The following is a 24,670-nucleotide window of genomic DNA, read 5'->3' as shown; positions in this document are numbered from 1 at the left end:
GACCACTAAGGGTCATTCGGGCCATCGGTCAGGGGGAGGCTGGGGTGATGGGCAGATGGGATCGGCGCCCAGCCCCGCCTCAGTGTCCCTGCCTGCGTCCGACCCGGCCCGTACCATCTTAAAGCCTTTGAGGAAATCCGCGGGCTGCAGCAGCGCCCGCGTGCGCCGCGCCTTCTCCAGCACCGGCGCCATCACGCTGCCCCACAGCCCGCGGTGCAGCCGCGCGATCTCCGGGACGTTGCTGAACAGGCGCTCCGCCTCCACCTGTGGGTGGGTGGGAGGTGCGCTCGGCCCCGCCCCTCCACCGGGCCCCGCCCCTGACCGTCCCCCTCCCCTCCCCTCCCCTCCCACCACCCGTTGGCCCCCGCTCCCACCTTTCTTCAGCACGCCCCCATCCCCACACCCTGGTTCCAGGCGCCGCCCCACCCTTTCTGCAGCCCCAGCCCCACCCACTGAGGCCAGGCCCCACCCCTCACCTACTCCACCAGTCAGCCCCGCCCCTGTCTGTCCCCTCCCTTGCTCTAGCCCCTCCCCCCTCCCCCGCTACTTTCTGGTACTGTCCGCCGCACCCCCAGGCCCTGACGCACCTCACACAGCAGCCCTGACTCTTGCAGATTCAGGAGGCAGCACAGGAACAGCTGTGGGGGGCAGGGAGCACTGCAGCTGGTGGAGGGGGGGTGTCCCAGTCCCGACGCCCCACCCAGACTCTTAGGCTCCCCTCTACCCCTTCCCCATCCTGGGAGGCCCTGAGGCAGCCTGGGACAGAGAGGGTTCACACTTTGAGAAAAGACGGCCCCAACGGCCCACCTGGGGGTCCCCCTGCCCAGGCCCCTCCTGGAGGGAAGCTCTGGGACACTGCCCTTGCAGCCACACCTGGAACTCTCTCCTCCACCTCTGCCCTGGCGCAGTCTGGAGCTTCTGCCCCGAGGGTGCCTTCCTTGAACCCACAAGCCCAGGACAGGTGCTCCCCCAAGGTCGAAGTCCCTACACACATCCCCCAGTGCCTACCCATTCTGCCTCCTCGTCTAGGGTGTGGGCTGCTGGGCACCTGGCACATAGCAGGTGTTTAGAAACAGCCGATGAAAGGATGAGTGAAAGGATGAGGTCTGTATTAATCAGCTCAACCTGGCAAACTCACCCCAAGCCCCCTCGCAGGTTCCCCGGGGCCCTTGGGAATCACCTCCACCCCAGGGTGTGGCCCTTCTCCCACTTTCCTTCCCCTCTGTTGCTTAACACCTGCTTCTTCTGCAAAGGCCCAAACTCTGCTCAGGGGCACCCAGAGGAGGCCACGGGAGGGCAGGTAGGCGGAGTGGCTCTGGGCCCACCCCATACTCACGTTGGTGATCACCCTCAGTTTCTTAATGTAGGAGGCCTCTGTGTGCAGGAGCTCCCACACCGCCTCCTGCTGGTGGCACTGCCGCCGGGTCAGCTTCTGTGGGAAGGGCAGGGTGTCTACAGGAGCCCCGGCGCGTGCCGGGATGGCCGGAGCAGGGGGAGAAGGGTGAGCGGCCCTGCACGCAACCTTTTTCCCAGCTGAGACACAGGGGTCCCCCAAGTTCTGGGCCAGCCACATTTTCACCTTGCCTGAGTTCCTCCAAAGCGGGTTAACGGTGAGAGCAGCCTGGCAGGGCTGTCCCGTGGAACATCCCGTCACCCTAGGAAGGGCCCCGTGGAGTAGGGGGATAACGTCCCCCTTTCCCTGAGGAGGGAGGGGAAGGCCACGGGCGGCACCCACCTCGTGCCCGTCGATGAGCTCCCGCCAGCTGTCCTCCAGCCGCAGGCAGGCGTCGTCCTCGTCCTCCTCTTCGTCACCTTCCTCCTCCCACGAGTCGTGGTCAAAGCACAGCCTCCGGGGCAGCCTGGGCAGCCCGAAGAGGCTGTAGGCATGCAGCTTGCCCTCCAGCTGCTCCAGTTTGTCCACCTCCTGAAAGCAGGCCTGTGGTCAGGGTCAGGGGTCAAGGCCAGCCAGCTGCCCTGCCCCAGGGCCCACGCGCCCACATACCCGGCCGAAGGCGCTGGTGCTGGGGCCTGAGCTGAAGAAGCCACTGAAGCGACTGGCCGCCCGGTTCTTCCAGCTGTCACTGCCGCCACTGCTGCTGCTGCTGCCACTACTGCTGCCGCTGGGCAGAGAGCAGCTGGAGGGCGCTGGGGGCTCCTGCCCGGGGATGCTCGCCTCCCCCAGGAACTCCGACATGTTCTTGCGTCGGCGGCCAGGGGCCTGGCCGGGGAGCAGGCGTCAGGGCCAGACCCCCACAGCCCCACCTCATGGTGGGTTTCCAGGACCTTGGCCAGCCTGGGAGGCAGGAGGGTCTCTGCACGCCCCGGCACCCTGGGGCGCCGCCTCTCCTGAGACCTACACGTGCTCTGGGGGCTGGAAGGTCCAGACAGACACAGCTGGATCCCCCTCCCGCCTGCCGCCCCAGCCAGCAGCATGAAGCGGGTGGGGAGAACACGCAGAGTCACACACACACTCAGATGCACTCAGCAGCCCAGATCCAAGTGGATCCCCGACACATACTCATGAACACAACCAGTGACACACAAAGTCTCGCTCCCCACGCAATGTCTGCTTAGACACACACACACACACACACACACACAGAGTCCTCGGGCACAAGCAGACTCTCAGAGACGAGGCCCATCACCGTGGGGTATGGTTAGATCCAGAGAGGGCCCCGTATCCTCAAGGCCAGCCCCATTTCCCAGAAGCGGAAAGTAAAGCCCCCAGAGGGAGCAGCGAGGCGCCCAGGTGACCTCCCCTCTGGCCCCTCCCCGTCCCCAGCCCCGACACAGCCCCTCCTCACCAGGATGTCCAGGCTCTCCCGGCGGCTCTGCGGGTCCACGCGCTCCTGGGTGGGGGGCCCGGCCCCGGCTGGCCGCAGGATTGGCAGACTCAGGGACTTGGAGTCCTTCACCCCCTGCTCTACCTTCCCTTCGTCCCCTGGCTTGGCTGGGGTGGCATTAGGGACAAGTAGAGGTCCTCAACGCCCAGGCCCAGTGGAGAAGGGGGCCCCAGTACCCTCTCCCCCAAGGATCCAAACCAAGGCCTGGCTGCTCTCCCCTGAAGCCCCGCCCTGCCAACGCCTGGCACTGCCGCCCAGCAGAGACACCTGTATGGTAATGAGCTTGCTCAAGGCCATGGCCAATGGGAACCTGAGCCTGGGAAGAAGCACCCTCCCCAAGGGACCCAGCCATGCCCCAGAAACCCGGCCCATCTAGTCATCTGCTCACCTTTGACCCGCAGGTAGTGTCCCCCAAACCTGTAGGCCTCAAAGGTGAGGGACAGGGGCGTGTTGGACTGGTCCAGGTAGATATCCACTTTGCCCAGCGCAATGCTCTTCCTTTCAAATACTGGCAGCAGCACCTCCCTGCCCGGGACAGGAGGTGCGTGTGTGCTGGGGGCCGTCACGTGGACCTCCACCCTGTCCAAAGCCCCAGCGCCACCCCGCCCACCCAAAAGGGAGACACCCAGGGGATCACACACAGGTCCGTGCGCACATACACACCTTCCCACAGAGGTTCACACGCTCCTGCGTGCGTCTACACACGAGACAACACGCCCCTGCCCTCACATGTTCACGTCTACACACCAGGGCAGACAGACACCGTTGCATGTCCGTCCACACCCGTTCACCCCCGCAGGACTGGACCATGCGCAGGGGCTGGGATACAAACACGGCACCCCGGCCCTCACTGCACATGGGTGGGGTGCCCACAGGTGGGGGACATGCTTGTTCACAGGTCACCACACAGACACACACAGTCACACCTGCAGGAGGCCACACCTGCCCCCCAGCCCCGTTCTCCCCACCAAGCCCTACCCCAGCGTCTTCTTCTTCATGGCTGGCACGATCTCTGTCTCGATATCCACGTTCAGGTCAAATTTCAGCGTGAAGCACTCCTTGCTTGGGTCCTGACAGGACAGGGGTCTCAGTTCCGCACCCCTCGCCCCCTAGCCTCCCCACCCCAGGGTTCCGGATGGGAACCCCAGCAGGGAAGTGAACGCAGGGGTCTCCCAGCCCTCTTCCGTCCCAGGGAGGCACCTGGCATCCCTCCGTGGAGGCAGGAGCTCCTGGAGCATCCCCCACCTGGGCTAAGGTAAACAGGACTGGGCTACAGGGCTGGGGGGCGAGGGAGGGACACGCTCACTCCAGGCCCCATCCCTCGTCCTGGAACTTAGAGCAGACGGGCCCAGCCTCGGGAACGGAAAGGGCCCGGGAGGGGCAGAGGCTGTGGGCGCCTGCTCTGCCAGCCTGGGGGCTCCTTACATCTGTGTGTCTCCTCCAGGCTTTCTTCTTGGAGAGCTTCAGGCCTGTGCTCTTCCGGTCCCTGCAAGGAAGCCGGTGAGGGCAGAGGTTGGAGGCGTGGGTGGGCCCTCACCAGGGTGGGATATGGGCGGGCCCCAGCTGGCTGCCCACCCGTTGCTGGCCCTAGGTGACCAGGTAACTCAGGTTCGCTCAGGCAAGCCAGGACTCACGAGGGGCTGTTCGCCCTCTGGTGGCCAACCCGGGAGTCACACCCAGCGGTACCTAGTCAGGTACAGTCTGATCCCAGAAGCCCTAGAGGCTCACCCTCCAGGAATCCGGGCAGCAGCAGGGGCCCGGCGGGGTCTCCAGTCAGCTCTTCTGAAGCCTCTAGTCCCTGGCTCTGTGACCTGAGACCCAGCCTTGGGACCCCCCAGGTGTCTGCCGTGCCCACCAACCCCTCACCTACCCCTTGCCATCCACAGAGCTCTCCTCCTCCTCCTCCACGTCCACTGCAGGGCTGGTGCGCGGGGGGCATGACCGGGTGGACACATTCCGAGCCAGGACAGAGCCTTCGGTGTAAAGTGGGAGTGGGGTTGTGCCCGCTCCCTCCCTGGCCCCCTCCTTAGCCTTCCAACACAGCCGAATCCAGAGGGAACAGGGCCTGCTACCGACCTTCGGACCCCACCCCAGACTAGCCAGGGCCCCTCAGTTCCGTGAGGGGAGGGACTCAGTCACTGCTTATCATTTATCCACCCCCAGACTCAAAAAGACACAAGGGCCCTGGGATGACACCCCGGGTGATGCCCTGCCCCCAGTACAAGTCTGCCTCAGTTTACCCATCTATTAAATAGGGATAAAGAAGCCCTGCCTCTGGGATTGTTGCAGGAAGGAACCATAGTCCATGGCTCTTTCTTGCAGGCGTCCCCTCCCCCACCACGGTGACCACACCCAAAGTCCCAGGAGGCCCTGGCAGAGGGGACGAGGCCTTTGGTCCCTCTGACCAGCTGGGAAAGGAGATCAGAGCCACCCCAGCACAGCCAGTTGGCGGTAGGCCTGGGCCAGGTCCCTGTTCAGCAGGAGGGGTTTCTTGTTTCCTGCTGCAGGTTCCTTCCGACCTGCCCATCCCCAAGCCACCCTCTGCTCACTGGCTGCCTGGCTGGAGAATCTGCCCAGAGATCCCCTGCCCTGAGGACAAGAGGGAAGGGGACCTTCTCCGTGCTGGGCCGGGCAGGGACAGAGGCAGGGGCAGCTGTGGGAGGTGCAGACCCATCGAGAAGGACCCGGCACCTGGTAGAGACAGACCTGCCTTCGAGCTGGGCCGGTCCCCAACTTTTTCTCCTGTTAAAAAACTTGTGGAACAAGAGGGACGGCAGTGGACTTGGGTTTCATCGTTTACAGTCAACTCGTGTCCTTCTGATGGCCCTGTCGTGATGCCGACAGTTAGCAGGACACTGTGCCCCCAGGCAGGGAGCTCTAGGGGCTAGGCCCCCTCCCTGTGCTCACCTTGGGGGGGCAGGTCGAAGCGGACGTGCCCATCATAATGCATGGCGCTGTGGAACTTGCTGTCACAGGCCTCGCAGAGGCTGAGGGGGCCCCGGCGGTGCAGCTGCTGGCAGTCGGCGTGGTGGCATACCTGTGAGGGGAAGGATGGGGTGGTGGGGTGGACCCAGACCACTGCAGTACACGGGGCTCCTGGCCCCTACGGGGGTGACTCTTCAGGTCCAACCATCCACGCCCCACAGAACGCCCGTCAAATGCTTCCCAAGCACCTACTAGGTGTCCATTCTGGGAGATGCAGAGAAAGCAAAGTCCTGCCCACAAGGAACGCAATGCCAAAGGGGAGATTTCAAGTAGGTAACCACGAGGCGGGTGCTACCAGGGCCTCTTCCGGAGCGCAGGCAGAAAGGGCACCAAAAAGTGGAGCTGGGGAGGACATTTGGTTTGCCCAACTCAGTGTCTGAAACAGAATGCCTCCCCCTCCTCCCTGCCCAGGGCCTCTGCCCTCGATTCTATGACCTGTGTGGCCCCGAACAGCTGACCCCGCCTGGATTTCTAAGTTAGGGTGTGAAGGGGGTTATGGAGGAGTCAGAGAATGGTGTTGGCCTCTGGGTGCCTATGTGGTGCCCACGGGCCGTTGCTTAGTGACAGGATCCCAGACTTACCCAATCGTCCCAGGCTACTCTCATCCCCACCACCATGGATGACTGTCCTATCTTCTCCATCCCCCAACCCTCCCTAACTCACTCCCCACCAACCCGACTGCCTACTTTTCTAGGGGAACAGAAGCCATCAGAAGGCAGTCCACGAGCTCCTACCACCACGTCCACCCACCTGCCCCGGGCTGCAGGGGCTTTGCCCTGCTCCAATCCCAGGCCAGCCTTCCACCGAGACCCCCGTCTCCAGCCTAAGAACGGGGACCCCGCTCAGCATTCATCCCTCTCACCGGATCATTCCCACGGGCAAACCAACCTGTTTCTCTCCTTCCCTTTACAGCTAAACTCACCCCTTCCTGTTCTTTCCTCCCATTACCCTCTATTTTCTTTCTCCCTGACTTTTTGTTTCAGAATATTTCAAACCTACAGAAAGTTATAAGAATAGTACAATGACATCCATACACCCTTCTGGCTTCCCCAGTTGTTCACATTTGCCGCACTGGCTCATGACCCCCCTTCCCCTGGGGAGGAAATCATGACACCACCTGAGAACACAGACCTGCTCGTGCAAAACCCCAACACAACTGTCACACTTGGGAAACTGAGCGATGATACTTAGCCCACCTAGAGTCTACCTTGGCATTTTCCCAACTGTCTAAATAATGTCCTTTATAGATTTTTTTCCCACATGGGATCCAATCAAGGTTCACACGTACATTTGGTTTTGTCTGTTTATCCCTTTAAGAATGAATGCCCGGGGACTTCCCTGGTGGCGCAGTGGATAAGACTCCACGCTCCCAATGCAGGGGGCCCGGGTTCGATCCCTGGTCAGGGAACTAGATCCCACAAGCATGCCACACCTAAGAGTTCGCATGCCACAACTAAGGACCCCGTGTGCCGCAACTAAGGACCCCGTGTGCCGCAACTAAGGAGCCTGCCCGCCACAACTAAGGAGCCCACGTGCTGCAACTAAGGAGCTGGCGAGCCGCAACTAAAGAGCGCACCTGCCACAACTAAGCCCCGGTGCAACCAAATAAATAAATAAACATTAAAAAAAAAAAAAAGAATGAATGCCCAGGACTTCCCTGGTGGTCTAGTGGTTGAGAATCTGCCTTCCAATGCAGGGGACGCGGGTTCGATCCCTGGTCAGGGAACTAAGATCCCACATGCCACGGGGCAACTAAGCCGGCATGCCACAACTGAGACCCGATGAGCCAAAAATAAATAAATAAATAAATTTTTTTTTTAAAAAAAAAGAATGAACGCCCTAGTTTTTTGCCCCCGTCTTTCATGACACTGATATATTTGAAGCAGCCAGGCCAGCAGTCTGGCAGAAAGGTCCTCCACGTGGACTTGTCTGGAGGTCTGGGAGAGTTTCAGGCTGAGCATTTGGGCCAGGACGCCAGAGAGTGGACTGTGTCCTCCTCAGTGTGCCCTGGTGTCAGATCATCTGGGGATCTCGCTGTACTTTGTAAAGTCGCATTCTCTCGTTGTAATGAGGAAGTCATCTCGGGGTGACACTTTGAGATACCCTGCTCCCCAGCAATCGCACACTCCAGGGCTTTAGCCCTTGTTGATGGCTTTTGCCTAAATCAATTATTACTATGATGGCTGCAACTGGAGATTTTCTAATTCTTCCATTTTCCCTCAGACCCTCTCCCATCAAGCTTTGGCCCCCTCCCCAACTCACTCTTCTCAGGTCCCCAATGATGTCCACGTTTCTGAGTCCTCTCGTCTGTTCTCCCAGGACCCAGCATTTGACACAGGTGGTCTCTTGGGAACCATTTCTTCCTCAGCCCCCAGGACCCGTGCTCTGCTGGTTCCCTCCCCTCTCAGTCCCTTTGCCTGCTTCCTGCTCTCTCGCCATCCGTGGACCCCTTCTCATTTTATCCACATCCACCCTCCAGTGACTCAGTCAGTCTCATGGGGCAGGCTCCCACAGTGAACTCTCCAGTCGGGACCAAGCATCTCAAACTTAAAACGTCTGCACAGGGACTTCCTTGATGGCGCAGTGGCTAAGAATCCACCTGCCAATGGAGCCCTGGTCCGGGAGGATCCCACGTGCCTCGGAGCAACTAAGCCCATGCGCCACAACTACTGAGCCTGCGCTCTAGAGCCCGCGAGCCACAACTACTGAGCCCACGTGCCACAACTACTGAAGCCCGCGCACCTAGAGCCCGTGCTCCATAACAAGAGAAGCCACTGCAACGAGAAGCCCACGCACTGCAACGAGGAGTAGCCCCCGCTCGCGTAGAACTAGAGAAAGCCTGCGCGCAGCAACGAAAACCCAACCCAGACAAAAATAAACACATTTATAAAAAAAATAAAACGTCTGCATGAGCTCCTGAACTTTTCCACGCAGCTCCGCCCATCTCAATTACTAGCAACGCCTTCCGGGTGTGGTGATGTTATGGGTTGAATTGTGTCCCTCAAAAAGACAGGTTCAGTCCTAACCCCCAGCACCACAGAACGTGACCTTATCGGAAAGACGGGCATTGCAGATGTCATTCGTTAAGTTGAGGTCATACTGGGGTCTGCAATCATACAGCATAGAGTATGGAGTAATCGTATGACTACTGTCCTTAAAAGAAGAGGAGAATAGACACAGAGATGGGACACACAGGGAGAAGGCCATGTGACAACGGAGGCAGCAACACGACTGATGCATCTACAAGCCAAGGAATACTGAGGAGCTCCTAGACGTGCCAGAAGCTGTGAGAAGCAAGGAAGGATCCTACCCTGGAGCCTTCAGCGGGAGCACGGCCTGCCCACACCTTAATTTCAGACTTCTGGCCTCAGAACTGAGAGAACAAACTTCTGTTGTTCTAAAGCCACCCTGATTTGTTACGGCAGCCCCAGGAAAAGAATACATTAGGCCAAACACCTTGGGGTCACCCGTGATCTTTCTGTTATTCCCCAACTCAGGCAAACACTTCTGCGGGCTCCACCCTTAATATCTGTAGCTTCAACCCAGCCACCCTCTCCAGGCCGCCTCAGGCCCCGGCCCCGGCCCCCATGGCCTCTTAGCAGGGTGACAAGGCCTCAGAGCTGGTCTCCCTGCTTCCGCCCTTGACCCCAGTCTGCTCTCCGTGAGCGGCCACGGTGGACCCAGGTCAAAGAGGAGTCACACGTACCTCCTCAAAACCCCGCAGCGGCTCCCCATCTCCTGCCGAGGCTGGTGACCTCAGGGGCCTCCGGTCCTGCTCTCCCATCCTGGCTCTGTCCACCGCGCCCACTGGCCTCCCGCCTCCTGACGTGCTTCTTCGGACGTGTTCCGCCGCTGAGCCTTGGCTTCTGCTAATCCCTCAGCCTGAAATGCTTTTCCTCAGACGCTGAGCTAACCAGCCGCCTCCCTTCCTGCAGACCTTCACTCAAAAGTCCTCGTCTCACCCTTCTAAGGTTTCATTTCTCCGCGCTCCCCGTCACCTCCTCCACCCCGCCGCCCTTCTCTCCTTCACGCTTCCCACTGGTGGACAGTCAGTGTGCTTCACTTTGTTGCCTCCACACCGCCAGCACTACAAGGACAGCAATTTTGTCCCGTCGGGTTCGCTGCCTGGTCGCCAGTCCTAGCCGCTCAATAAATACTGGTTCAATTATTAAGTAGCGTGATGGAGGATCACTGGAGATCTTGGCTGGAGAGAGCCCGATCAGAGATTTTCAAGATGACAGACAGGGTGAGGATGGGTTAGACAGCAGAGAAAGTGGCCCGAGAGAGGAAGAAAGAGGGAGCTGAAAAAGTCTGATCATTGATAACGTGGTCCTCATGTGCCTGGGGCTGCACTGGGGGGCTCCTCATCCCAGAAGGTAGGGGCTACCATTGTCTGTACTTTACAGATGAGGAAAGTGAGGCTCAGAGTGGTTAAGTAACTTGTCTAAGGTCACACAGCCAGTGGAGTCAGGACTTGAACCCAGGGTATGTAGCTTCAGAGCCCACATTTTCACCACATTCACACCATCTCTTGGGTAGTGGAGAAGGGAGAGAGGAGTGGGGGAGGCTGCCTTCGGGTCAGCCTGGGGGGCTAAGGAGACAAGAGGAAATCAATTATATTGAATAGTTTTATGGTTGCTGTTTTGGCTCTTGTGTCCCTTCCACTCCTGCATCACACAGAAAGGAAACATGGACACAGAAATGACAGCTGGCAGGGAGCAGACTACAGAAGCCACTTGCTCCAGGGGGCGCTGGCTTCTGGGGGGCTGGGCCCTGGGCAGTATGGCCCATATTCCCGATGGCAGCCTGAGCACCAGGCGCCCTGCACTTCCACACCCTTCTTGAGGGGTCTTCAAGTGTGTTCTCGGTGCTGGAGGCAAGGGTGAGGGGCACTCTAAGCAAAGCAGCTGTTTCTATCTTCACTTGATCTACTGCTAAAGTGTGAGGACTCCCCTGGTGATCCAGTGATTAAGACTCCGCGCTTCCACTGCAGGGGGCACGGGTTCAATCCCTGGTCAGGGAACTAAGATCCTGCATGCCGCATGGTGTGGCCAAAAGATTAAACAAACAAACCAAAACATTTTTTTAAAAGTGTGAAAACCCCTATTCTCCTCCATGGCTCTGCCCCCCACCCTCTGGCATCCCCGGGGCACTTCTGACAGAGGGCCTAGCTTTGCAGATGCTGGGACCCACGGCCGTGAGCATCGCCTCTTGACAACAAATCTGGGGAAAGCACTTGTCTTTTCCTCCCAGGAGTCCCACAGCCTGCCAGCTCGGCAGCCCTCTCGCCCTCTGTGTCCAGCCTGGCAGCCAGGCTGGCACAGGTGCCCCCCTGACCCCTTCCAGGCCTCTCACCATTTCCCTGACAGCTTCATTTTTCTAGTTCCAGGCTTGGCATTGGGCAGTGGGACTGCGGACCTACCAGCTGCCCAGGCCCTGGTCTCACAGTGGGTGGCGGGGGGGGTGACATGGCAGGAGCCATGTAAGGGTTGTAAGGGTTCGGGGGGGGGGGTCTCTGGGACCCTTCCAGCCCAAGTGCCTGGTTCTGTACCACAATCTCATTTTTAAACCAATCCAGTATATGGCAGATTTCACAAAGATTCACTCTTTAAGGCAGATATAGCATTCAACAAATATTTATCAAGCACCTACTATGTACCCTGCCCTGCAAAGACACTGGGCTTGAGAGACTCGGGAATATTCATTTCCCAGCACTGTGGTGGGCCTTGTTTAACTCCGCCACAGCTTCTCCTTCTCCTCTTGCTACTACTGTTACTACCAGACACTAATGCTAATAATAACGACGGAAACCCAGCTGGTGGTTGACCCCCTCTGCTCCCATCCTCCCAGCAGCCCCCAGGCTCAGGGACACCAGGGGCGATGTGAGTCAGGCCCAGGATCGGAAGCAGGTGAGTATTCAGCAGGTTTGGCTGAGGATGAAGTTCCGAGAACCCCCAGCCCAACTGGGAGGCGGAGGCTCGGGTGGGCAGAGCCCACACTGTTTGCTCCCCACCCCTTCTCTCACCTTCACCCCCTCCAGGGTTGGGGGTCTCCCCAGCACTATAGCAGGGCAGCCCCTTCCCAAAGCCAGATGCTTGGGCCTCTTCTCTCAGACCCAGGGTCTACTCCCCGCCTCCTTGCTGCCCACCACGCCCACCCTCTGAGGGCAACAGCACCCCAGCCAGCCAGAGACGGATAGCAGGGTCCAGGACCAAACGCTCCCAGGACTCAGCCAAAGAGGGGCGAGCCCACCAGATGGAACAGCCAGGTCACGCTGCATCTCCAAAGGCAAAGAATGGACCACAATTTTACAAATAACGGGGGGCCGGGCCCTTTGGGGAGCATGGTCTAGGCTGATCCCCACAGGGATGGGGGCACAAGAAGTCAGTCTTCCCTGTCACACCAGGGTGTTGGCCAGAGGCAGGAGTAGGAGGGGTGTGGGCAGGGCCTGGGCAGAGGAAGGAAAGGGGGAGGGGTGGCCCAGTCCAGGGCCTGGGACCCACAGGTGTGTCCGGAGTCAGGCCCAGACACAAAAGGCCAGGCGCTGGCGGTCTCCTCCGCTGCCTGGCACCCTTGGTGCCGGGGTGGGGGACACATCCCAGGCCCCCAGCCCCTCATCGCCCCCCGCACCCCCGCGGTGTGCACCCGGGGCAGGGGTCTCGGCCGCCGCCTGCCCATCCGCTTAAAGACGCGCGCGGACGAGGGCGCGCGCACCCGCTCCGGCCTCCCCGCCCGGCCCCCCGCTCCCCTACCTGGCCTTCCCCGTGGCGGCCGCGACCCCCCGCCCAGCCAGGCTCGGAGTCCCGGGAGGGCAGCCCGGGGCTCGGCCTGGAGGCCGCGCGGCGCCCGGAGACGCCGGGTCCAGTCCCCATGGCGGCCGGAGGAAGCGGCGGTCTGCGCCGCCCGCCGGACAAAGCGCGGAGCCCCGCTTCCTGCCATTGTGCGGCCGCGCCCGCCCGCTGAGCGCACCGGGACCCCGGGGGCGGGGAACACCCACCCTCCCGCCCGCAGCCCGGCTCTGACCCCCAGCCCAAAGGTCCCGAGCTCAGAGGGTCCCTCCCGGACCTCCTCCTTCCTCCAGGGGAGCTCCTTGGATGCTGGGGGCAGGGGGCCCGCCGGTGACACACGCCCTCGCCTTGACTGCGGAATCCCGGCCCCCGCCCAGTCCCGCGGGCGCCCCACTGTGCTCACACCTCCATCCCGACCCCAACGCAAACGGCTTGGGCACAGGAGATCCCTCCCGGCCGAAAGGGCATCTCAGTCCCTCCCTCCAGCCCTGGGGACCCCCGCCCCAGAGCCTCAGCCCGGGGGACCTCTTCCCCCTCCCCGAGGGAGCTCCCTTAATGCTGGCGGCAGAAAAGGGGGGACCGGACCAGGGACACATCCCCCTCCGGGTCCTCAGACCCTGCTCCCTGTGCAGCCCCGAGGACATCTGTCTCCGCTCTGACCACCGACTTCCCCGCCTCAGCCACAGCCGGCGCTCAGAGGCCCTCCTGAGGGTCATCTTAGTGCCCGCCCACAATCCAAGAGACCCCCGCCTCAGAGCCTGAGCCCGGGGGACCCCCGCTCCCACTGCCCAGGCCAGTGGTGCTGGCAGAGGAGCAGAGGGGCGCCGGTGACCACAGGTGGAGGCGGCGGGCGGAAGGCAGGCGCGCGGTGCGGAGAGGGTGGTCCTTGGGGAGCATCCAGGAGCAGAGTGAGACGGGGCTGTCGCGGAAAACCCCGCAGCCCAACTCAGCTTTCCGCGAGGCCCCTGCTGCTGCGGGCTGGTCCCTCCGGGCCAGGGGCCACGCGGGAGCTTCCGGGTGCCCTACCGCCAGGGGGCGCTCATCAGAGACTGGCGAGGACACCGACCAGGATTGGGGTGTGGTGCCGGGGTCCCCACTGTAGGTTCTCAGAGCGCTTTTACACTCATTCCCGGGAGGCGGAGGCGGGCACTGTTATCTTCATTCATCGCGTGGCGGATAAAGTGAGGGGAAAGTCCACAGGCAGGACTGACACCCAGACTTTTGACTCTGGGGTTCTGGAATGGCCTCCCTGGGGAACTCCTCAGGACCCATGGGGGAGGGGGACATGCTGTCATCAGCCCCCCCATCCCCTAGTCAGCTCCTCCTCAATCTGGTTCTGGGTGGAAAGAGGGTGAGAGAGCAGCAATTTATTCGGGCCAGGAGCTTTCCAGGACCCCCTCTGCTCCCAAATCCTGAGCCATCCACTGTCCACACCACTGGCAGATCTCTTGTAAACTAAAGCCTGATCATGTCTCTCCCCCACAAACCCTCCTGTGGCTTCCCATCTTGCTTAAAATAAAATCCCAACTGTGGCCTGGCTCCTACCGTGCCTTCTGGCCAGTTCCACAGGGTGGTCCAGCCATGCTGGCTTCCTTCATCCCTACAACTAACCAAGCTCAGAGCCTGCACCTCTGCATTCTCTGTCTGGGACGCAATGTGCCCCTGATCTTCCAACAGCTGGCACTGGGCCCCACCTTAACTGCTACCTCCCAAGGAGGCCTTCACCCTTCTCTCAAAATAAATAGCCCCTTACCCTGGAACTCTCAAACCCCTTACATTGAATCATTCCCTCCGAAGCAGCTATTACTACCTGATATTATTTTATTTCTTTGTTCACTTCTTGATTATCACTTTTCCCTGCTAGACTATCCTCTCCAGTGGCCAGGAGTCTTGGCTGTCTGGCCCACGCTTCATCCTCGGCACTTAGAATAGTCCTGGCCACCATAGGTGCTCCGTGCAGACTAGATGATAAATGGATGAATGAAAGCGGAGGAAGGGGCTTCATGCCAGAGAAGGCCACTGGGGCCTGAAAGGTCTTGGCCAGGATGTCCCTTTCTGTGGCCAACAGTCAACAAAGCTTTCCCCACTGCCTGTCCACAGGTTCTCTCCTTCCTCCTAGCATCCATGACCTTGGCTTGCTGGCCCCAGGCAGGTCAGTTTCCACCTCAAAGCTTGGAGGTGTTGCACATGCCCCCTGCCCTTACTGCTGCCCCCCCTGGCCAGCCGCTGAGCAGTCTCAAGTGCCCAGGCCTGTGCCAAGTCCTGTTCACTCTTCTAAAAGATCATAAGGAGGAAACACTGGTACTACCCCCATTCAACAGACAAAGAAACTGAGGTTCAGAAAGGTAAAGCGACTTGTTCTAACAGCAGATGCCCACTGGACCACTACCCATGTGCCTCAGGCACAGGGAAGGCATGGGGACATGAAGACCAGCCAAGTGGTGGTTTGGGCAGCAGGGCCTTGAGGCCCACCCCCTTGGGGACAGGGCAGATCCCCAAGCCCACTGGCCTGGGGTAACCAGGTTGCATCAAGTGGAGACCATCAGGGCTGGGCCAGGACAGGTCACCAGAGGTCACCTGAGTGACCAGGTTCTGGCCACCCTGAATCATGCTCCTGCTTGGGTCCTCCATGCAGGGCTGGGGCTGCTCCTTAGAAGGCCAGGGCCCTGCTGCCCCAGAGCCAAGAGTGCAGGGTCAAGGAACCTGCAGAGCAAGGGAGGAAAGGCACCCCAGGCCCCTGCACCAGGGGAGGGAGGGAGGAGGCCTCAGCAGGCTCTGAGGTTCCCACCTCCTCTCTACACGAGAGAGCTGAAATGGCCCATGCACAGGCCCAAAAGGTCCCGGCCCCTGACTCCCTGGGGAGGGGGCCCCTCCCCAGCCCAGCCGCAGCTCCAGGCTCATGAGTCAGGACTGGCTTGTTGAAACTGATACCCAGAAACCAGATGCTGGGGCTGATGAATAATGGAGTCGCCAAGGCAGGAGCCCCCCTCCCACTCCCGCCCAGCACCACCTCCCCAGCCCCAGAAAAGCAGAGGCCTGTGGGCATCCCCTCCCCCACAATGGGCTGGGGCCCCAGCCTGGTCTGCAGTGGGAGAGGGAGCTCCTTGTCTAGGAGAGGTCACAGGTCTGGAGACAAGGTCTGGAGCCAGTTCTGTGCTCTGTCCACAGGAGACTGGCCTAGAACCAGGAGTTGGGGCTCCCTGGCCAGGGGGACACTCCTGCCCAGGGGCTGCCTACCTGAGCTAAGCTCCCCTGGGAGCCTACCAGCCCCAGGGCCCCATCTGGTACTTTGGAAATCCAGGGGCGGAGGCTGCATGCGTGGGCATGTCGGCCGGCGGGGAGCCAGCTCTGCCAGGCTGCTCTCCTGCTCCCAGTGGCCCACCTGGCTCCTCCCTTCCCCTAGGCCTGGGCCTCACCCCTCATCCTTGGGTTCTGGGGTCCACCTGGACGCAGAGCCTGCCCTACGGCCCTGCCCTGTGCCGGGCAGATGGCAGGGGTGTAGAGAACCTCTCTGCAGGCCAGCCCCACTGCACCAGCTGCAGAAGCCAGCAAGGCCCCTTCCTCCCCAGGGAGCTGACCAGCTGGGACTGGTCGGTGCTAGGGGGAGAAGGAAAGGCTGTGGTCCATGAACTTCACCTCCTGCCCAGTCCCTGCACAGATATGCCAGATCCTGGAGCCAGGACCCCGGCGTGGCAGGCTGTGCCCTTCTCCTGGCGCCTCTTTCCTCAGAGCCACACAAAAGGCTCCTTGGGAGGGAGTGGGGCAGAGAGCACAGGCCTGGGCTGCAGGAGACCTGCTTCTGGGGCCCATCTACCCCTCTGCCCTTCCCCACCTGTGTGAAGAGGGCACTGGCCAGTTCTCTAGAATTTTCTATCTAGGGATGGCTGCTGGGTCCTATTGTGTGCCTGGACTCTGGCAAAGGGGCAGAGGAATAGTGAAATCCTCCTAGAGCTCCCCAAACCTGGGGAAGGCAATGGAGGAACCTGTAAGGCCCGGGGCCCCCTGGGCCTCCACGTCCTCAGTCTTTCATCAAGGTGGGCCAGGGCCTCTCCTGGCTTCATGCGTCCTGTCCCTCTGCCCTTCCCCCTAGCGGGGGCCAGGCTTGGCCCAAGCTGCCTGAGGTGCAGACTCTCACGCCCCCTGCCGGCCTCGAGAGGGCTTTCCGCCTGGGACCGACTCGGACGCCCAGATGGGGCAAGGTCGCCGAAACCGCCCAACCAAGCCGCGCCAAAGCCCCTTCAGATCCCCTCGCCCCACCAGCAGCCCTCACACCAGGGCTGGGGCCCTGCAGACTCCTCACGATCATGTCTCCCAGCCGACCGCACCCTAGAGTCACTGTGGGGGCGGGCGCTGGAGCCCATTCCACCCTCAAGTAAGCGGAGGTGGGGCCAGTGGCGCCCATCGACACACACCTGCTGGCCTAGGACTGTGCGGGACCCTCCACCCAGGGTTCTGTCCATTCATTCAGGGAGAGTCTTGGCGCCCGGACCCACCCCCGTCCGGACCCCAGCTTCCCCGTGAGACTCACCTAGGGACAAGGGTCTCCTCCCCAGTGGCTGGGGCTCGGGCCAAGGCTGCCAAAGCTCCGACGGTCCCGCAGGGAGAGGGGGACCGGAGCCGCCGGGCGGGCTCGGTCCGCTCTGCGCCGGCTAGGGGCGCCGGGCGTAGGGGAATTACGGTAGGCCGGCGCGGGCGCTACCACCTGGGCGGGCCGGGACGTACCATCGGCGCGCCCGGCTGGGACGGGGGAGGGTCTGCGGTCCCGGGAAGGGCCCGGCGCCCCACCCGGCGGCCCACGGGGGTGGCAGGAGGGCCGGCCGGCGCTTGGAGCTAATCTAGGGTCCGCGCTGTGGACAGAGGGGAGGAGGCGCTTGTCACTGTTTCCGAGGGGGCTGCCCTTTACAGACCTGCGGAAAGCTCAAAGTCTGTAGTCTTTAACCTGGGCTTGAAGACCCGAGCTCGCCCGCCCCCGGCTAGGGCCCGCGGCGGGACGCTGCCCCCCGGGGTCCAGGCGGGGGGGACCCGCAGGCCCAGCCCGTCCCGGGAATCGCCCCAAGCCAGGCTCGCTTCCGCTGGATTCTGAACGGCGCCCTCCACGGCGCCTGAGAAACGGGCCCGCCTTGCTCCGTGCCTCCCTCTTTTTTCCTGGCCCACGCCTAGCAGGTCCTGAAAAAGGGGGCCATTCTGCCCTTTGGTGGTTCCCAGCATCTTGAGTTTAGAATAACTCTGTGCTCAGGACTGGAGGTGGAGATAGTGTCTGGGGACACAGGGATCCCACTGAGAAGGCAGGCCACCCAGCCCCAAGCACACCTCCCTGCTTCCCTAATTACCGAAGCTAGCAGATGGGCGTGGTTGGTCTGGGACCCCCGTGGGAGCCTCCGGGTTCAGGCCTACCTGCATTTTCCCAATTCTAGACCACCTCCATCATGCCCCTCACCAGGCCTGGGCCTCCAGGCTGCTGGAGCCCCCTCCTAATGGGAGCTACCCTCCTCGTCAGCACTGACCTTCCTGGGGCTGGTCCACACCAGAGCAACTCATCTCCACCAAGTAGCATGAGGTGGGTCCTCTGTCTCTGCCTCTTGGGCACCCCGGGCCTTCACCTTCTCCCCTCCAAATTACTTAGCCAAAGCCCCCAAATTCCCCTTGCATTGCTCCTCTGGTCCTGCCCCATTCTCCAGCTGCACACTGGACTGCCCCCTGTCTACAGCTGACTAGCATCTCCACAGACCAGCCACCTCCAGAGATCCCCAGAATCTGGCCATTCTCAAGGGCACCCTGGCTGGACTCCTACCTCTTACCCCCAAAGCATTGCCCAGGAGAATAGGTCACTCCCTCTCCCATTATTCACTACATCCTGCCCATTCTTTCTCCACAAGGACCTCAGATCCACCCCTTCCTCTGCCCTGTGGCCACTGGTCTTCATCTGACAACCCCTCCCCTAGACACACACACCACCCCTCCCGACTCATCCCTGCCACCTCACAGCCCACTGTTAAGCTGGAAGAGAGCTCTGAAGTCATCAAATTGAATCTCCACTCTCTCTGCTTAAATACTCCTAGGGATGGGATACTCACTATCTATGCATCAGGGAACAGCTTCAGCTGTTGGAAACTCTTGCCTATACTGAACCAAAGCTCACCTCCCTGCCAGGCCCCTTGGGACCCATGCAGAAAAACTCACCTCCCTTTCCTCCTGACAGTTCCTTAGAAATGGTAGGCTCTGAGGACAGACAGACCTGGTTGAGTTCTGGCCTTGCCTGGGCAAGTCATTGCACCTCCCTGCTTCTCAGTGTCTTGTCTCTAAAATGGCGATGGGGTGGTCCCTACTGCACAGGGTGGGGATGAGGACTAGATGAGGTCCCTGTGGTGAGGCACTAAAGCAGGGCCTGGCACACAGTAGGTGCTGAGTAAATGGTGGCTGCTAGAACTAATACCTTTAAGGATGACGCCCTAGGGTCCCATCTCCAGGATAAACACCCCCAAGTCTTCTGTCCCCTCAAATGTGGTCCCCTAGGCCAGTGTCAGCCCTCCTCCATGTCCCCTTCTGACCCGAGGTGCCCTATACAGACTTTCATCAGAGTGCCCAGCTCAAGGGAGCCCAGACTCTGCCCTGTGGTTAACTTGCAGCAGGGCGGGGTCACCCGCCGTGTCATCACCCGGGCCCCTGGGACAGAGGGAGCAAACACTTCCTCCGTCTCCCCGACAGGACACCTGCCCTGGGAACTGGACAGATGTGCAATAAACATTTGTCTGGCTGGGTGGGGTTGGCTGGGGTCTGGGATGGAACCCAAGGAGGTCTCAGATCTCAGGGAGGGGAAGGAGGACACGCGCGAAGTCTAGGGGTTTCTCTCCCCCTGCAAGGAAGATGGACACGTGGTTGCAGATAGCATCCTCTTGAACACCTGCAGCAAGCCACCTGTGCTAAGCAGTTGGCATGTGAGCCCTCTTTTTCATCCTTGTTGCAACTTGAGGAGCCTCAGTTTCCAGATGAGGAAACTGAGGCTCAAAGAGGTGTAGTGACTTGCCCAGGGTCACGCAGCGGGAAAGGGGTGGGCTGTGACCCTGGAGCTCCCAGGTATGGGCTACTCTATACATCTTCATCCTGGGGAAGGGTAGGGACACAACTTCCCTCCGGTGATCCCCAAGGCAGGTAATCCAGACATCTCACCTGGACATCAGGGTGTTCCCTCTTCAGCTTTGCCTCCCTTTCCCCATCCCCTCCTCAGCCCTGCTCACTCCTTACATCCTCAGAAAGCCTCCTGGCTCACTCAGCTTTCTTCCAGCTCAATACCCCCTCATTTCTCTCAACACCAGAAGCCTCCTCCAGGAAGTCCATCCTGGTTATCCCCATCCCTCTAGAGTGAACTCCAGGGACAGGAGGTAGGCATGGGTGGCTGATTCATCTCAAAAGCCCCAGCACCCAGGAGAGGCTCAAATAAAACCTCAAGGGTGGGGCTTCCCTGGTGGCACAGTGGTTAAGAATCCGCCTGCCAATGCAGGGGACACGGGTTTGAGCCCTGGTCCGAGAAGATCCCACATGCCATGGAGCAACTAAGCTCGTGTGCCACAACTACTGAGCCTGAGTTCTAGAGCCCGCAAGCCACAACTACTGAAGCCCATGCACCTAGAGCGCAGGCTCCGCAACAAGAGAAGTCACCGCAATGAGAAGCCCGCGCACCACGATGAGGAGTAGCCCCCGCTCGCCGCAACTAGAGAAAGCCCGCGCGCAACAAAGACCCAACGCAGCCAAAAATATAAATAAATAAATAAATAAACAAAAAAAACCCTCAAGGGTGGGCCCGGAAACGGAAGGGTCCAGCCCTGTTGGAAGATGGCCCTTCCCCAGGGTAGCCTGGGGGGCCAGTTTGACAAACCCAAGTCCTCACTTCCCTCCTCCTCCCAGTGGGGCTGGGATGCAGCTCCAGGAGGGCAGAACCTTTGTTCCCTGGAGATCTCCAGGGCCTAGAACCAGGCCTGGCACAGCAGGTGCTTAAAGCTGATTTGGTGAATGAATGAATGACATCATCTCCTTCAGAAAGCTAGTCACATCCTGCTAGCCGTTCCTCGAATGGCTGGGGAGGAGAGTGAGAACGATGTTCTCTGTCTCCCTCCAGGCCAAGCTGTGCCAGTCATGCTGTGTGATGTGGGCAAGTTCTTTCGTCTCTCTGAGCCTCAGTTTCCTTACGTTTCACGTGGGAATAATAATAATGCTTTTCTTCTGAGGTTCTCTCGAGGGTTCAGTGAGACAAGCATGAGGGCCTAACAACCTGCCTGGTGGTTATTATTATCACCAACAATAGGATATTCTGGAACTTCCCTGGCGGTCCAGTGGTTGGGACACCGTGCTTCCACTGCAGGGGGCACGGGTTCGATCTCTGGTCGGAGAACTAAGATCCTACGTGCCACGCGGTGCGGCCAGAAAATAGAAAACAACAATAGGATATTCTTCGCTCCTCCTGCTCACCAAACCTGGGTGTCATTCACCTCCTCTCACCCTCTGCTCCAGCCTGCTCATACCCTTGGCAAGACCTGCCTCCCACCCCTTCTTTCCTGCCTCTGCACTTCTGCCTGTGGCAGTCCCCCCTTCCTGGAGGGCCCTTGCCTTCTGCTCTGCCTATCCACATTTTCACTTCCACCAGAGGCCACCTCCTCTGGGATGTCCTCCCTGACTAGCCCTTCTCCATCTGATGGCTCAGGCATCCTTGTCCTCCAAGTCTGTGTCATTTGTCCCAGAGTGGGTCCCACCAGTGATAGGACTTGGGCTCTCCCCCTGCAGGCTGGGTGACCCTCTGGCTGCTGATGCCAATGTCAGCCATGCTGAGTTGCAGGCAGCCCAGGGCTGGGACCTGGAAGCTGCAGAGAGCCCACACATGCTCTGACACCAGCTCTCATCTCACAGGCCTCACCCCTGGCCCTTCCTGCGGCAGCTTGTGGGCCCGCCCCAGGAGGAGCAGCTGCCCACAGGAGAGGCTGGGACAGTGTGGCCTGGCCCCCTTTGTCACCCCTGCGCGTCAGGCAGAGGGCCCAAGGCTTTGCAGGCCCCTGGCAGGATGTAACTGAGGATAACTGAGGCCAGTTTGTTGCCAGGAGCCCCCATCTGAGGGAGAGGCAACCAGCCAACACCAGAGCCCCGATGCCAGGCACCATCCGTGCCAGCAGATTGCATCTGACATCACAGCCACCCCCTTGCCTGGTGACCACGGCAACTGGAAGCCTCCCTCTCCTCTCCCCGCCCGCTGAACAGTCCTCCACATTCCTTCTAACCGTGGTCTTCCTGTGCAGAATGTAAGCGCGTGTGTCTGGATGGAGGGGGGTAACAGGGTGGCATTTTTAATTTCCTGCAGCTGGCAGAGCTGAGCCACACAGTGGTTAGGAACAGGGCACTGGCACCATACAGATCTGGGTTCTGGGTTCAAATCTCAGCTCTACCACATCCTAGCGATATGCTCTTAGGTGGGCTGCTACCTCTCAACTATAAATGAGAATAATGACAGGACAGATGTCAGAAGGCCAGAGGGAGGAGACAGAGTCCTCAGTGCCCACAGTGAGTTGTGGCAGTTACAACTATTGTCACTCAGATGCGTGCTGGGAGGGGCCGAACCTGGGTTCAAACCCTTGCTCGGTCTCTCCTGAGCTGTGGGGCCTCCTCCAAGTCACAGGACCTCTCTGAACCTTGGTATCTTCATCTGGAAAACAGGGCAACGACCGACGCCTTCCCAGCAGAGCTGCCACAGCACAGAAGGCACAGAGCCCAGCACGAACCAGGCAGAAGTGCCCCGCCATCACTGTTATCCTTATCCCTCTTGTTTTGTCCACTCGTAGCTCCCAAGTCCTGACACTCCATGACCAGTTGGTCCCTTCTTCCCTTTGTCATCCCCAGGCCCAAAGTCACTATCACAAAGCCCCAAAGTGTCCCTGACCCATGCCCAGGCCTGAAGAGTGGCCTGGTGCCCCAGGAAGAGTGCCCGTTGGGCACTGGAACGGAACCTTGGTGGGGGGGTGCGGGGGGGGGGTGTCCCTTCTTGCTGATTCTCAGTTTCCTCATCCGTGACATAGAGCGGCAGCTCCTGTCACCTCAGGGCTGTAAGGACTGCAGTGCAGGAAAGGGCTCTGGGGCACCCCTGCTCCAGCCGCCCTTGCAGAAGTCCCCCCCGCCCCACTGTTTCTGAACCGGGGTCAGCCCCTCTGCCTCCTAAACCAGCCACCCTACGGCCCTGCCCACCCCTGAACCCACACGACCCTGTAGCCAGGCCAGCTGCACCCCTGCCAGGGCCCTGTGGATTTCCGGCCTGGACAGAGAGAGCAGTTAGAGCCCTGTCCCCTCTGCCCCCAGCTGCTCCCAGGCCCTCCAGCCGCCCTACCTTAGCCGCCCGCCCCTTGTCCATGCAGTCGGGGTTCTGACAGCACAGCCCCCTCTCTTCAGCCAGGCTCCGGTCTTCTGCAAAGGAGAGAAGAGGGTTACTAGTCGGGCGGGGCCCAGGGAGGGTGCGCCCCAGGCGGGGGCACCCAGGCTCCCCGGGGCCCCAGGAGCCTCCTGACCAGAGGATGGGTGGGGCCATCTCCTCAATGCACCCTTCAAAGGAGGGCAGTGTCCCTTTCTCTTTTAAATGCCAACTTATCTGCACGGGAATCTGTTAGCAGAGCCCTTTTCTTGTAGCAGCTCCCCAGGGAAAGTATCCAGATTCCAGGGGGAGAAAACGTCTTTGGAAATGAGCAGCTCCCTCTCTCTGTACCACTAGTCTGGGGAGGGGGATGGCTCAGTGACCTTGGGGCCCCAGGGTTCCTGGGGGATCCCTGCAAGACTGCGGGGGGAAGGGGGATGCCAGGGGCCCAAGATCCCTTCCTACCCCTGTCCTCCACATCGCTGCCTCTATTGATGGTCTCCCCCGCAAAAGCCTGGGGTGGTCCCCCTCACCCGCTGTCCGTCTTTGACCCAGAATTTGGTCCCCTCCAAGCTAGCTGCCTCTCTTCCTGGGGCGCAGCAGCGGAGGGGGCAAGGAAGGGGGGAAAAGAGGCTGCCCGCCCCGGTCAGCTTGCAGGGCCAGGGGAAGGGGTGATGAAGCGCGCCCCGACACGGGGCACAGTTTGGACCCCCGCTTCCCTGATTCCGAGACCGGCGTCTACCTCCCACCGCGAGCAGGCCTTCCCCAAAGGAGGCGGCAGGCTGAGCCCCCGCCTGCCGAGGGTAAGGAGCTGGCCCTGCCCTCCCATTGATCCTCCCCCGCCCCAAACTCCCCGGCCTGCCCGCGATGCCCCTCGCCCGCGCCCCTCCCCGAGCCGGCGCGGAGGCGGCCAGGCCCGCCGGCCTGCATGGCGAGGCCCGGCCGGGGGGCCCGCACTCACCCATGGAAGAGGCGCCGGGAGGCCGGGAACGCGGGCGGTGCGGGGGCCGCCGCGGGCCGGCCGGGGGCGAGCGCAACGGCGGCGTGGGGCGGACGCCGGCCGAGCGCCGGGGGAGAGGCCGGAGCGCCGCGGCCGCGGGACCCTCTGCGGCTAGAGGCGGGGCGGGGCAGGTGGGCGGTGGGAGGAGCCGAGCGGCGGCCCCGGCTGCGGAGGGCGGGACTCCGCGCCCCGCCCCCTGCGCCCCTCCGACTGGACCCCCGCTGGGCAGAGCCTGCCCCCGGGCGCGGGGCATCTGCCGGGAGGAAGCGACCCATCCTCCCTCCCCGAAACTGGAGCCTCCCCCTCCTCTCTGAAAAGTCGTGGGTGTGACCAAAGGCCATCCCTCCGCCCCCCAACTCCCTCAGCCTGCCAGCCACCTCAAAAGAAAACACCTCTGTTTTTGATGTGGTCTGGAGACATTTTCTCAGTCTCCTGGAAAGTGGGAATGAAGGCATTTTAGACAACTCTGCTATTTCTCCTGGCCCCAAAGGTACCGTCTAAGTGGAAACGGTGTCCTCTTGTAGATAGGCATGCAGGTCAGGACAGCTCCCTGCACCCTTTGTCCTCCACCCCCAGCAGAGGACCCTCCCCTCATTTAGAGATGCTGTCAGCGGTGGGGGTAAGGGTTCCATAAATGGAGTGGGCTTGGTGGCTACTGTTGTTTTATTACTGT

The 24,670-nt window shown here is 60.8% G+C and overlaps 1 protein-coding gene across 13 annotated transcripts in view; it reads right to left on the bottom strand.

Annotated features, from left to right (window-relative positions):
* Window positions 1–24,024, bottom strand: part of PLEKHG5 (pleckstrin homology and RhoGEF domain containing G5) — a 29,805-nt gene extending 5,781 nt beyond the window's left edge. For 3 of the 13 annotated variants that reach the window (XR_009700415.1, XM_061185052.1, XM_061185053.1), the window contains exons 1-14: window positions 23,959–24,023; window positions 22,977–23,053; window positions 5,751–5,880; window positions 5,550–5,669; window positions 4,714–4,816; window positions 4,269–4,329; window positions 3,822–3,913; window positions 3,232–3,368; window positions 2,805–2,950; window positions 2,003–2,218; window positions 1,736–1,924; window positions 1,337–1,432; window positions 588–638; window positions 115–264 (exon numbers count right to left, since the gene is read on the bottom strand). Coding sequence is in view for 12 of the 13 variants with exons in the window: in XM_061185052.1 (XP_061041035.1) it covers window positions 115–264; window positions 588–638; window positions 1,337–1,432; window positions 1,736–1,924; window positions 2,003–2,218; window positions 2,805–2,950; window positions 3,232–3,368; window positions 3,822–3,913; window positions 4,269–4,329; window positions 4,714–4,816; window positions 5,550–5,669; window positions 5,751–5,880; window positions 22,977–23,053; window positions 23,959–23,962 (1,572 nt within the window). In the remaining variant the exon portion in view is untranslated. Of the gene's footprint in view, window positions 1–114; window positions 265–587; window positions 639–1,336; window positions 1,433–1,735; window positions 1,925–2,002; window positions 2,219–2,804; window positions 2,951–3,231; window positions 3,369–3,821; window positions 3,914–4,268; window positions 4,330–4,713; window positions 4,817–5,549; window positions 5,670–5,750; window positions 5,881–9,534; window positions 9,555–12,580; window positions 12,701–17,144; window positions 17,225–17,523; window positions 17,585–18,120; window positions 18,221–22,976; window positions 23,054–23,958 lie in introns of those variants that run through there. The other 10 variants (XM_061185056.1, XM_061185057.1, XM_061185054.1 and 7 more) reach the window with 9 other exon arrangements.
* Window positions 24,025–24,670: the final 646 nt, after the last annotated feature.

This window comes from Eubalaena glacialis, chromosome 3 (genome assembly GCF_028564815.1).
Source record: "Eubalaena glacialis isolate mEubGla1 chromosome 3, mEubGla1.1.hap2.+ XY, whole genome shotgun sequence".
NCBI classification, from domain to species: Eukaryota; Metazoa; Chordata; class Mammalia; order Artiodactyla; family Balaenidae; genus Eubalaena; species Eubalaena glacialis.
The sequence above is the reverse complement of the archived record's forward strand: the minus strand, read 5'-3'. Positions and strand labels throughout refer to the sequence as shown.